Source organism: Neomonachus schauinslandi, chromosome 5, assembly GCF_002201575.2.
Source record: "Neomonachus schauinslandi chromosome 5, ASM220157v2, whole genome shotgun sequence".
NCBI classification, from domain to species: Eukaryota; Metazoa; Chordata; class Mammalia; order Carnivora; family Phocidae; genus Neomonachus; species Neomonachus schauinslandi.
Window position 1 is genome coordinate 72,622,149 of NC_058407.1, and position 13,856 is coordinate 72,636,004.

The window sequence follows — 13,856 nt, forward strand, 5'->3', positions numbered from 1 at the left end:
CTTCCTGTATCTAAAGATGTAATGTGCCTGTTTCTACTGGATTGAATGTCTCAAGGATAATTGGGAGGTAGGGGATGGAGCAAATAAGTAATATAAAAATAAAAGTAAGTGAATCGTTGAAAAAGCAAATTGCTCTTAAACACTCTGGCTCTCTTTCCCCATCTGTCAAGTGAGTAGCTTGGTTTTAACTCTAAAATAAATTTGGCTTCCTTTATTTGTAATGACTTTAGATTTCAGCAGACTGAACATTTTCTTTAGTGCCATCTTGTGGGCAATGTAACAAAATCCAGTGAAAAAGGTTTTTTTTTTTTTTTTAAAGATTTTATTTATTTGAGAGAGACAGAATGAGAAAGAGCACATGAGAGGGGGGAGGGTCAGAGGGAGAAGCAGACTCCCCGCTGAGCAGGGAGCCCGATGCGGGACTCGATCCAGGGACTTCAGGACCATGACCTGAGCCGAAGGCAGTCGCTTAACCAACTGAGCCACCCAGGCGCCCAAGGTTTTTTTTTTTTTTTTTTTTAGTTAAATTGTTCAGAGTGTATTTTTTTTTTTTTAATTTTATTTATTTAACAGAGATAGAGAGAGAGCACAAGTAGGCAGAGCGGCAGACAGAGGGAGAGGGAGAAGCAGGCTCTCTGCCGAGCAGGGAGCCCGATGCGGGGCTTGATCCCAGGACCCTAGGATCATGACCTGAGCCGAAGGCAGCCGCTTAACCGACTGAGCCACCCAGGCGCCCCTGTTCAGAGTGTATTTTATCTTACAAAAAAGGAAGAGAGGAACGATGGAAGGAATTCTCTAATGAAAAGCTTTTTTAAAAAAGCATGTTTCTTATAACATTCCTAACAAATCATAACCAATTAAAGCCACCTATTTTAATGTTCTTTTTTTCTTGTAGCTCAGATTCTGGAACCTCAGAGGCTAGTCTTTCACCTCCTTCTTCCCCACCAAGCCGGCCCCGTAATGAACTGAATGTTTTTAACCGTCTTACTGTTTCTCAGGGAAACACATCCGTTCAGCAGGATAAGTAAGTCTTTATGGAAAAGAGTCCCTCTGTTTATTACAGTGTTCTGAGCCTTTCAATATGGTCTGTAGAAAACATTTAGCCATCTCTTTGTGTGGGAGATGAAGTCTGACTTGTGAACTCTTGTCATATTTGATATGTTTTTCCAATGGGAAATGAACCATATAGAAAAGATGAGAGAAAATTATTTTCCTGCTGAACATTATTCCCTGTTGTAGATTTGCATTGCTATACTTTCAGCATTTGTCTTGCCTTTTCTAAGTAAACTAGAATTGAAATATCTTTGAGGCCACTTGAAGTTTACGTTTCTTGGGATTCTTCAGCTTCTCTGAGCCCACAAAAGCCTCTAATCCATGTCGCCTGAGTTGAAAAGAGGCAAATACTTTACCTTCCATGCATATAACAGTTTACAAAGACCATTGTCATATGTGTAACATGTTACCATTTGGTTGTTTGACACAAATCTATCACAAAACTTTAGTAATAAAATAAAATAATAAAAGACAGTTCCTTTATATGTGGAGGGGGTTAGGACTGAAGGTGGGTTGTGGAGGAAGAGAAGTTAGAGGGGTGTGAGAAATACAATTTGCATTAAATTTGAAGTGAAAAAGTATTCCCACATTGAGCCAGAATCTCTCTTGCAAGAATTCAGTACTAACAATGCTGCTGTAAGATATTTATTAACTCTGACTTATCTGCTTTGATTTTGAATGTAACATTGTGGATGTATGTACTTCATATCCAGTCTCCCATCCCTGTTATTTGTTTTCTATGCTATAATCTCCCTGTGTAGATCAACAACTTCTGAGATTTATAGGATGCTGTTTAAGATCTGTCTGGCGTGTTGAGATCATGCTAGATGGCTCTGTAGACTTAGAGAAGCACACATTTTGAAAGAATTTTTAATCTGCCTAATTTATGGATAAATTTCTTGATTAGATTTTAATATAGTTTAATCAGTAGATGACATGTCCTTTAAAATGATCTAGACAGATAAATATCATGTGTTTATTGAAAAACAACTCTTTTAACATTATTAAGTCATAGCTCCCATTTAATTGAGAAAAGAGTAGAACATTAGGAATGTCTTTGAGAAGTCTGTTTTCACTAATGATATGAAGAATTATTAAATTTTGTCTGCCTTACATTCACAGGCATAAGATTTTCTGTCAGTCTTGATAATCTTGACAATCGTAGTCATAGTTTTATATTTTCTACAGACATATTTTATAAGCTACCAATAATTTGACTCTGTCATCATCTCTATAAGCTAAAACTCAGAATAACTGACTACACTTTCAAAGACTCACCTACCTTTTGAATCATTTTTCTTTCGGACTCTTTTTTGATACTAGAACATCTCAGCTAGAAGCAGATCCCACACATTGTTTCTGCTTATTTTCCACATCAGCATTCACTCTGTCCTCCTTCTTCCCAAACAACAAATTGATAGATTTTCACGATAACCAGACTTATTGCCAGTCTTGCAGGTTTCAGGGTAGGACTGATAGGAGTGGCTCACCTATTTTTAAAATCCTACTAAAGTCCTCTATTACTGAGGGATTCCCTCATCAGGAGACCTCCATGTTTTTGAGATAAATTAAAATCAAAGGTTATTGCTTTTTGGGTAATTTGCTTTGCATGCAAACATTAGAATCTAAATCCAAAGTAATTATCAAGATGGATAAAATTCATTAATAGCTGTTTAAATGAGAAAAAATTTCTAGTACTAATCAAATTAAATAGGAAGAATCTTGAAGTGATGTATTTTACTTACTCGATATATTTCCTCTTTAGGGCCCAAACTTTAGAAGTGAGGATTGATAGGTTTTCTGTAGATCAGTAATAGAAAGTTTTGCCTCAAAGTCTTAGGAGAAAACATAAGAATAAAATATGTTACTAGATGTAGCTGTACATTGAATTTGCAGATATTCAGTGCAAATAGAAAAGCAGGGCATTCACTATAAAGGAAATGTTTGCTATATTTCTATTATTCATACTGTTGATTTTCAGTTCAATCTCAGTGTCCACCTATTGACCTCTGTGTACTTTCTCCTCATAATTCTAACTCTTTCACTGTAGGTCTGATGAAAGTGATTCCTCTCTGTCGGAGGTACACAGGTACTTTCTATCTTTCCTACATTCTGGCATTTCGTTGATGTTCTAAGATGCCTTCCTAGAAACTATAGGCATATCTCACTTTTGTATGCATAACTTGTTATAAACCATATAAACACACTAATATTTTTAAACATATTAATTTTAATATGTTTTTGTCATACCTTTTAGACAAAGCAGTGGCAAACTTTTTTTTTTTTGTATAATAACACAGGAAGTTGGGATGTTTGTTTTCTGTCTATAAATCTTTTATTTGAAAGAAATTAAGTTCTATGAATATTGATTTCATTGTTCCTCAGTGATTAAATGTTTTCAGTCCTTCAAAGTGTGGGAGGTAAATAAGTTTTTTTTTTTGGTTGGTTTAGTGATGATAAGTAAAAAGTTTATGGAAGGTTTTGTGAAAACCTGAAAAAAAGATATGCTAGGAGGGGAAAAGATACTATGATACCTAAAATATAAGAAGAAATAGAAAGCAAAGGAGTTTTTCTAAAATAATAAATATTTTCTTCTGATAGATGCTGTTTTAAAAATAACAATGTTGAATTTTTTCATGTTATGGGTTTTTTTTTTTTTTTGGACCCTTAATTTCTCTCTTTCTATCATTTCCTCTTTCCACTTATCATTTTGTCTCCTCTCTTTTTGCACTTGTTTCCCCTGTTATGGCCATTTTGCTGATCATCAGTAGATCCTCCAGAAGGTAGGCAGAGGAAATTAATCTCATTTATAGTATTACAAGATTTTACTGATTTGCATGGAACAAAAATAAGCATTTTTTTTTTCCTTCAGGCCGGTTTGTTGTACAACTTTGCAATATTTGACCTTAACTTAAACTATTTTTAGGTTGATTTCTATATTTCAGAATGTGAATAGATTAATTTTAATAGTGAAAGAAATACCATGGATGTATGTTTTCAATTTCTGATTTTAAAAATTATCTTTGGTGTAAGGTAATCTCTATAAAATATTAGTCCTAATGTTGTGACTGGAGAGTCTTTTTCAGTATCTTAGTAAAATGCTGTATTTAATGTTGAGATTATTTTTCTTCAGAAGTCTGAATAATCAATGATATTAAAACATAAAAATGAAAAAGAGGCTTCTCACCGTGGCAGTGCCATACATAAGTCACTGGAGGCAAATATTCACTTTGGTAATATTTCAACCTTTACCATGACAGACTGTTATGTCTTAGGCTATTAACGTGATTTTTTTTCTTTATGATCAGCTTGTTGGAATATACATGCCTATTTTCTGTTTGAGAGATACCAGTAGCAGTTGACTGTGCGTTAGGTCACCCTCTTGAACATTTGAAGCTATAGTTCTAATTCTATGGCTTCAGTTCATAGATGTAACCTCACATCAAAAGGATTTCAAAATGGAGATTCAGACTTTTGGGGAGGTTTGGCTTCCATTTCAGTTTTAATTTGGTTAACTTCTTAGATTACAAACAAGTTACTGAGCATGAATTTCATGAATCTCACATTGACACATGTATGCAAATACGCTTTGGACTTTATAATTATAATTATATATCCAGTGATAATAATTTCTGGTGTCATTTCTAGTGATGAGGAACAACTTTCACTTTTTGAAATCATTTGAACTAGACCCTAAAAATAAAGTTTGTTTGTTTTTTTGGTCCTGAGCTTAAATTTACATTTCTATTCATCAGCCCTCTTGAGCTCTGCCAGAATTAATCTTCTGGGATTAATTAATTGAATTAATCCACAGACCTCTGTCTGTGTGTAAATGTCAGCTCTTTAAATATTCAGCCCTTAACCTGCTCTTGTATCCTCTCTCCAATGAATATTTTCTTTTCAGCTCAGTAGGTCTAGTTTCATCATCTCCTCCTTATATGATATAGCCTATAGATCCATCGTTCTGCTTCCTCTGCTTTGGAAAGTCTCCAATTTTTCAGTGTTCCTAAAATCTAACATCTAGAACTCAACCTCCTTCCAGATGTGGCCTTGGCAGAATATAGTAGCTCTATTACATTCTTTCTCCTGAAATATTTACTATTTACTATTTATTTATATTTATTTATATACTTATATATATAATATATAACAATATAATATATATCAATATTATATATGTTATACATATAACATATATAACATAATAATATATAAATAAATATAAAAAATATATATTTACTATTGAACAAGTTATTTGAAAGTGTTGGTAGAGGAACCATAAATTGTTGATTCATTGATCTTCTATTCAATTAAAAAATCTCTTTAGCTATTTATGTATTTATTTATTTATTTATTTCAATTTATTTAAACTAAATAAACCCAGGGAACAATTCAGTCATTTCTCCTATCCCCTACCCCCCCACCTCTGGCAATTACCAGTCTCTTCTCTGTATCTGTTAGCTTTTTTTATTTTTTAATACATATTTTTTAGATTGCACGTATAAGGGAGATCATATAGCATTTATCTTTCTCTGTCTTATTTTACTTAGCATAATGACATCTTTAGCTTTTTAAATCTAGGCTACTATTTTTTTTTAAGATTTTATTTATTTATTTGAGAGAGAGAGAGAGAGCACACAAGTAGGGAGGAGGGGCTGAGGGAGAGGGAGAAGCAGACTCTGGGCTGAGCACAGAGCCCGATGTGGGGCTCGATCCCAGAACCCTGGGATCATGACCTGAGCCAAAGGTAAATGCTTAACCAGCTGAACCACCCAAGAACCTCTAAATCTAAGCTACTATTAAGTCTTTTCCTACTTGGAACATTCTGTTCTATCTTCTACTTAAATTTTATCTTTAAATTGCATCCAGTGATTATTTTAGTGTTAAGTAGGTACTTAAAGTAAATAAATTTCGTTTGTCGTTTTCCTAGGCAATACAATACAGTATCTAACTCTTCAATATATCAGTTTAATAAATATGCCATCTCTGTCTTCAGTGCTAAGGAAACATTGACTAGATATTGAAGATGTCCTTCCAAATTGACAGGAACATTGGATGGAACTACCTTACTATAACAGTTCTGTACTTACCTACCATATCCACAAGGATATCATTTGAAAATCTTACTGTATAGATCTTTTTGGAATCAACATGTACTGTGAATACGACATTCCCCTAATTTGCTATTAAGCCTACAAAGAACTTCCCCTGTGAGATTAGTGTTATCTCTTACTGATGAGCATTTATTTTTAAGTGTTTATAATGATTTGTTTAATATTTTCCTTTGTGAGACTCAACAAGAAGTTTTACCCATCTGTAATTTCTGAAATCCACTATTTCCCCCCTGCTTTTTGAAATTTGGGTCTCCATGTTTTGTCCCCTTTATCAATCTTAGTGTACCAACAGTGATTTTTACCTCCACAATGGTGTATTCTTTTAAAACCCTGTGATATAATGACTTAAAAACAGAAATACTTGAATCCATTGGATAACTCTCTATTGTCAATTCTAACTTATCTGGGATTTACATTTCTTCTTAATCATTTCTGCCCATTGCATCTTGAATATTGTTCTTTTTCATTAAGAAGATAGAAGGGCCCTGGGTGGCTCAGTCGGTTAAGCGTCCAACTCTTGATTTCGGCTCAGGTCATGATCTCAGCGTTGTGAGATTGAGTCCCACATTGGGCTCTGCACAGGGCATGGAGCCTGCTTAAGATTCTCCCTCTCCCTCTGCGCCTCCCCCACCCCCAAGATGTAAACAGTTTTATTTTATCCCTATTATTTGTTTTGATATTATTGCCATCTATCTTATATTATGAACATATTCCAACATGGTAACTTTTCTTCCTTCTGTGAGCAAAGATACATTGACTTAGTCTTCTCAACACAACTATTTCAATTCAAATCCTATCTTAAACTCCTTTATATTTCCATAGTATGTAGTCTACTGGCATAAAGCAGAATGTCTAGAAATATTAAACTTGAGAAAGCTCCCTAGGAGCCTCATTGTACTTTTAAAGTCTCATTCCTTTTTAAAATCTTTCAGACTGTTAGAGTTTTTTTCTTTAATTTTTTGATAGTTTGGGGCTATTCTCCCTTTAGAATTTCTGTGTATGTGATCATTCCTATCTTTTTTCAAATTCATTTGGAATTTGTTTTTTCAGTATTTTGGGTGATATGTGTTATACTTTCCCCAGAATGTTCTTTTTGACCTAGAGTCACATTCCAGCCTGACAGAGAGTCACACCTTCCAGTTGTCCATCATATATCCTTTCTTATTTGTCAGAATTTAGTATAATCAAACACCTCCCAATATTGCTTAATTAAACTTTGGAGAAGATCTTGTTAGTAAGAAGATCCAATGTACTATATGCTTTGTTCTTTGTAGAATGCACCTGCTGGCTGATGCCTAATTAGTTGATGTACCCCATCACTACTATTACTAATTCACATTTTGTCTCTGTGTCCTTTTCCTTTAAAAAGAGACAAGGGAGCAGTCTGAATTTTATTATTAATTACTTAGAAAGACTTCTTAAAGTCAGGGGGAAAATAAAATTAGTCCCATGATATAGCTACTGAAATAAATCTTGTTTTTTCCCCCCATCTCAGGGGCATAATCAACCCATTTCCTGCTTCAAAAGGAATCAGAACTTCTCCACTGCAGTGTATTCACATAGCTGAAGGGCACACAAAAGCTGTGCTCTGTGTGGATTCTACTGATGATCTCCTCTTCACTGGATCAAAAGGTGCCAGTAGTTGTTTCATGTGGATAGTTAACAGATTTTTTAAAAAATGATAACATTTTTAACAGGCTTTAAAAAACAGTCAAACTGCTTAAGACCCATAAGAACCTGAGAGATAATCTGGTTCAACTCCTGAATTATATAAAATCATTGCATAGTTGGAAAGAAAGTAAGACCTCTGTTGATGTTATATGAATAGAATGTTGAGAGGATACATTTCCCTTCAGTAACTGAGCACTTAATGCATGCAAAAGGCCCTGAGCTTAGCAATACAGGTTATATAAAAATTGACGAAAGGTCATTATGATGTACACTGTGGTAAAGAGAATAAGATGTAGTAACCACCATTTCTTGAGCACTTAACTATATGTCAGAGACTATGCTAAATACTATCCAAATTACATCTCATTTAATTCTTATGGTAACCCCAGTGAGATACATGTTACATCCTAATTTTACAGATGAAGAAACTGAGGATTCAAGAAATGAATAATTTTTGCAGATAAATTTAGTAGTAAGTGGAAGAACCACAATTGGAAACTCATGTCTACTCATCTCTAAACCTGCACTCTTAACCCCTTTGGTACAGTTGCAGGCACCTAGAAATCAACTATAAATGCTCTGAAGAGTTAAGGACTAAGTGTTTTGGGTTTTCAGAAAAGGGAGAGGTTATGCCAACCTGTGAGAAATAAGGAAGGCTTTGACACGGAGGCATTTAGGATGAACCTTACAGGATGGTTTGGATATTGACAGGTAACAATTGACAACCAAGATTATAGAACAACATAAGCAGAGACATAGAGCTAAAAGTGGGGTATGTTTGGAAACTAAATCTAATTGGGTTGAAAAGTAGAATACAGTTGACCTTGAACAAATTGGGGGTTAGGGGTGCTGACATAGTCAAATCTGCGTATAGGGGTGCCTAGATGGCTCAGTTAGTTAAACGTCTGCCTTTGGCTCAGGTCATGATCCCAGGGTCCTGGGATCAAGCCCCGTGTCGGGCTCTCTGCTCAGCAGGAGCCTGCTTCTCCCTCTCCCTGCTGCGCCCCTGCTTTGTACTCTCTCTCTGTCGAATAAATAAATAAAATCTTTAAAAAAAAGAAAATCTGCATATAATTTTTGACTCCTCCAAAACTGAACTACTAATAGATTTCCCCCAAAATTGAACTACTAATAGCCTTACCAGTAACATAAATAATCGATTAACACATATTTTGTATGTTATATGTATTATATACTGTGTTCTTATAATAAAGTAAGCTGGAGAAAAAAATGTTACTAAGAAAATCATAAGGAAGAAGAATACATTTTTAGTACTGTACTACTGTACTGTATTTATCAAAAATTTGCATATAAATGGACCCATTCAAACCCTTATTGTTCAAGTGTCAACTGTAATTGTAAGGGAAGTGATGGGCAGTAGGGCTAGAAAGGTAAGAAGGAGGCATGTACAGGAATTTGGGAAGCTAGTAAAAGTTTTTTAGCATTTAGGGACATTACAGGACTCAGTTTAATCAACAAGCATTTATTGCTCACTGTATCTAAGGAAGTATACCAGTCTAGCTAGAACTTACAAATTGTGAATGACAAACCATTATCCAATTAATCTACTCTGTGAAAATGTACTTTTCTAATTCAAATTAAATTTATCTCCAGAATAATTACATATTTGACATGTCAGAAAAACAAAATAATTAGTTTATAATTATGTTTTGTGGTCAAAAATAAAGTCCATCAATCAGTGACACTTAGAAAAGAAAGGTGTATGTGTTTATGAGTGTGGAGTGCTTTGAGGAGGTAGGAGTGAACAAAGCAGAATATTTTGAAGTGGCTGATTTGGGAATGCCATTTTAAATTCAGGGGCAATATGAGGCAAGATTCTTGTGATAGGACTATTACAAAATTTTATATAATTATTTTTTTAATACCTCATAATACATACACCAGACATACCTGGCTTTCCTCCAATCCTTTATATGTACTTTGCCCTTGAACCTGAAGCAGAAGGTCAAGGATGGAGGTAGGATGTCTGTTTCAGGTTAGTGGAATAATTACTTTTTTCTTATTTCATTTCATTCTCATAGGAGAAAAACGGTTTAGATCATTTTTATTGTTAAGAGAACCTAATGTAGCTCATATTGACACTATTTTCCTTTTCTTATTTGTTGTAGATCGTACTTGTAAAGTATGGAATCTGGTGACTGGGCAGGAGATTATGTCATTGGGGGGTCATCCCAACAATGTCGTATCTGTAAAATACTGTAATTATACAAGTTTGGTCTTCACTGTGTCTACATCTTATATTAAGGTGTGGGATATCAGAGATTCGGCAAAGTGCATTCGAACGCTGACGTAAGTAATTTAAAGACAAATAGCATAAGGGGCAAATAGTTCTTATGTACAACATATATGAAAAGATAGGACTGTGAATGTATTTTTATTTATTTATACCTGTCTGCTTCTGAAAGGATGTTAAAGTAAGAATGTAGATAATATAAGGGGGAAAACCTACTGAGAAAATGTAATATAAGAGCCTGGTAGAAATGCAAGAAGGAGGGAAGATGGCAAAAGAGTAAGGGACCTTGTTTCATCTGGTCCCTTGAATTCAGCTAGTTATCTATCAAATCATTCTGAACACCTGTGAATTCAACCTGAGATCTAAGAAAAGAATTGCTGCAATTCTACAAATAGAAAAGCAACCACTTTTTGCAAGGTAGGAGGTGTGGAGAAATGAATCTGAGGGGATATATCCTAAGATAAACCATGGTGGGAGAGAGCCTCCATAAGCCAGCTACAGAGCGCACAAAGTCGGAACTTTTAGAAGTCTGCTCCCGTGATGGACATCTCGGCTTGAAAGGTGCTCAGGTGGTGAAGAGTGTGGTCTCAGGATCCCTGGGGTCACAGAAAGAGCAGGTGTGCCTGAGCTGGCAGAGTTCCCAAGCACTGGAGCAGGGAAGCCAGCAACGGTGGGCAAGCCCGGGAGTGGGCTCTCTGCTCAGTTTGCCATAAACTATGAACCATGGCACAATCGGGCAACTGCTCTCCTAGCAGGGGACCTGCAAATGGCAGAACTTGGGTGACCCTACTTCTTCCCCTGGGAGGATCTGGGAGGGTGCGCACCGCAGAAGTCTGCAGAGTTTGATACACAAAAAAGTGATTGACTGCTTTTCCCTGAGGGTTCACTGAAGAGTGGGGGCCGTGAACTTTCAGCTCCAGGGCTGGAGATCGGGATGCTGCCATTTTAATTTTCATACTCTAAAGTGGTGTGGAAAGCTGTCAGGGAACAAAAGCCACATAGAGCAGCCTGAAGCAACTTACACTGAGCCTGGAACCCTGGCCAGCGTGGTGCAACTCTGCCCAGGCAAAGACACCTGAGAGTCAGTGCAGCAGGCCCCTCCCTCAGAAGACCAGCAGGAACATCACGCTAAAAACAAGTTTATGGATCACACAGAACTGAAAAACTCCAGTGCTAGGGGAAAATAGTATATAGAATTCGAGGTCTTTTCTCATGATTCTTTAGTTTTACAGTCTAAAGTTTTCTTTCTCTTTTTCTTTTTTCCCTTTTCAACTAGTTTCTTATTTTACCAACTCTTTTTTAAAGTCTTTTTTAAATTTTCATTTTTACATTTACATTTTATTGATATAGTCTTCATTTTTGGCTTTCTTTCACTGTGTTCAATTTTATTTTTGTGTGTGTATATATATATATATATATATATATATATATATATATGTTTTTCTTTACAATATTGGGATCAAGTATCTTCTAACAAATAGACCAAAATACCCCCAGGCCAAGTGTATCACTCTGTTCTGTCTACCTGATTATATTCTTTTTTCCCTTTATTTTTCTTTTTTGGTTTCTGATCTTTTCTGATTTGTCTAGTGTATATTTTGCTGGGGTTGGTGTTGATATTTTTATTTTTTCTTTTTTGTTCTCTCGTTCATCTCTTCTCTGGACAAAATGACCAGAAGGAAAAATTCCCAGAAAAAAGAACAAGAGGCAGTACTCAATGCTAGAGACTTAATAAATATGGATATTAGTGAAATCTTGGAGCTAGAATTCAGAACAATGATTATAAAGATACTAGCTAGGCTTGGAAAAAGTATAGAAAACACTAGAGAATCCCTTTCTGGAGAAATAAAAGAACTAAGATCTAACCAGGTTGAAATCAAAAAGCGTATTGCAGAGATGCAATCAACAATGGAGGCTCTTACTGCTAGGATAAATGAGGCAGAAGAGAGAATAAGTGATATAGAAGATAAAATTATGGAGAATAAGGAAACTGAGCAAAAGAGAGATAAACAATTACTGGACTATGAGGGGAGGATTCCAGAGATCAGTGAAACCATAAAGTGAAACAATATTAGAATTATTGGGGTCCCAGAAGAAGAGGAAAGGGGGGGCAGAAGGTATATTTGAGCTACGGCTGAGAACTTCCCTAATCTGGGGAAGGAAACAGGCATTCAAGTCCAGGAGGCACAGAGAACCCCCCTCAAAATCAATAAAATTAGGTCAACAGCCCGACATATAATAGTGAAGCTTGCAAATTTCAGAGACAAAGAGAAAATCCTGAAAGCAGCTTGAGACAAGAAGTCCTTGACCTACAAGGGTAGGAACATTAGACCTACAAGGGTAGAAGACCTATTCACAGAGACCTGGCAGGCCAGAAAGGGCTGGCATGATATACTGAGGGTACTAAATGAGAAAAACATGCAGCCAAGAATACTTTATCCAGCAAGACTGTCACTCAGAATGGAAGGAGAGATAAAGAGCTTCTAGGACAAACAGAAACTAAAAGAATTTGTGGTCACTAAACCAGCCCTGCAGGAAATATTAAAGGGAATCCTGTAAACAAAGAGAGAGCCCAAAAGTAACATAGATCTGAAAGGAACAGAAACAATACACAGAAACAATGATTTTACAGGTAATACAATGGCACTAAATTCATATCTTTCAATAGTTACTCTGAATGTAAATGGACTAAAGGCTCTAATCAAAAGACACAGGGTATCAGATTGGATAAAAAAGCAAGACCCATCAATATGCAGTCTACAAGAGACACATTTTAGACCCAAAGACACCTCCAGACTGAAAATGAGGGGGTGGAGAACCATCTATCATGTTAATGGACATCAAAAGAAAGCTGGGGTAGCAATCCTTATATCAGACAAATTAGATTTTAAACCAAAGACTGTAGTAAGGGATGAAGAGGACAATATATCATACTTAAAGGGTCTATCCAACAAGAAAATCTAGCAATTATAAGTATTTATGCTCCTAACTTGGGAGCAGCCAATTATATAAACCAATAAAAAAATTAAAGAAACCCATGGATAATTAATAATAGAATAATAGTAGGGGACTTTAAACAGCCCAATCACAGCAATAGACAGATCACCTAAGCAGAAGATCAACAAGGAAGCAAGGGCTTTGAATGACACACAGGACCAGATGGACTTCACAGATATGTTTAGAGCATTCCATCCTAAAGCAACAGAATGCACATTCTTCTCTAGTGCCCATGGAACATTCTCCAGAATAGATCACATACTGGGTTACAAATCAGGTCTCAACCAGTACCAAAAGATTGGGATCATTCCCTGCATATTTTCAGACCACAGTGCTTTGAAACTTGAACTCAATCACAAGAGGAAACTTGGAAGGAACTAAAATACTTGGAGGTTAAAGAGCATCCTACTAAAGAATGAATGGGTCAACCAGAAAATTAAAGAAGAATTAAAAAATTCATGGAAACAAATGAAAATGAAAACACAACTGTTCAAAACCTTTGGGATGCAGCAAAGGCAGTCCTAAGAGGGAAGTACATAGCAATACAAGCCTTTCTCAAGAAACAAGAAAGGTCTCAAATACACAACATAACCCTCCACCTAAAGGAGCTGGAGAGAGAACAGCAAACAGAGCCCAAACCAAGCAGGAGAAAAGAAATAATAAAGATTAGAGCAGAAACCAATGAAATGGAAAACAAAAGAACAGTAGAACAGATCAATGAAACTAGAAGCTGGTTCTTTGAAAGGATTAATAAGATCAATAAACCC

At 35.7% G+C, this 13,856-nt stretch overlaps 1 protein-coding gene across 1 annotated transcript in view; it reads left to right on the forward strand.

The window, feature by feature from the left end:
* The window catches only part of KIF21A (kinesin family member 21A), a 149,426-nt gene that overhangs the window by 120,861 nt on the left and 14,709 nt on the right, over positions 1 to 13,856 (forward strand). Inside the window, exons 29-33 of the mRNA XM_044915437.1 lie at positions 896 to 1,024; positions 3,104 to 3,142; positions 3,822 to 3,836; positions 7,663 to 7,799; positions 9,968 to 10,148. Coding sequence (XP_044771372.1) covers positions 896 to 1,024; positions 3,104 to 3,142; positions 3,822 to 3,836; positions 7,663 to 7,799; positions 9,968 to 10,148 — 501 coding nt within the window. The remainder of the gene's footprint in view (positions 1 to 895; positions 1,025 to 3,103; positions 3,143 to 3,821; positions 3,837 to 7,662; positions 7,800 to 9,967; positions 10,149 to 13,856) is intronic.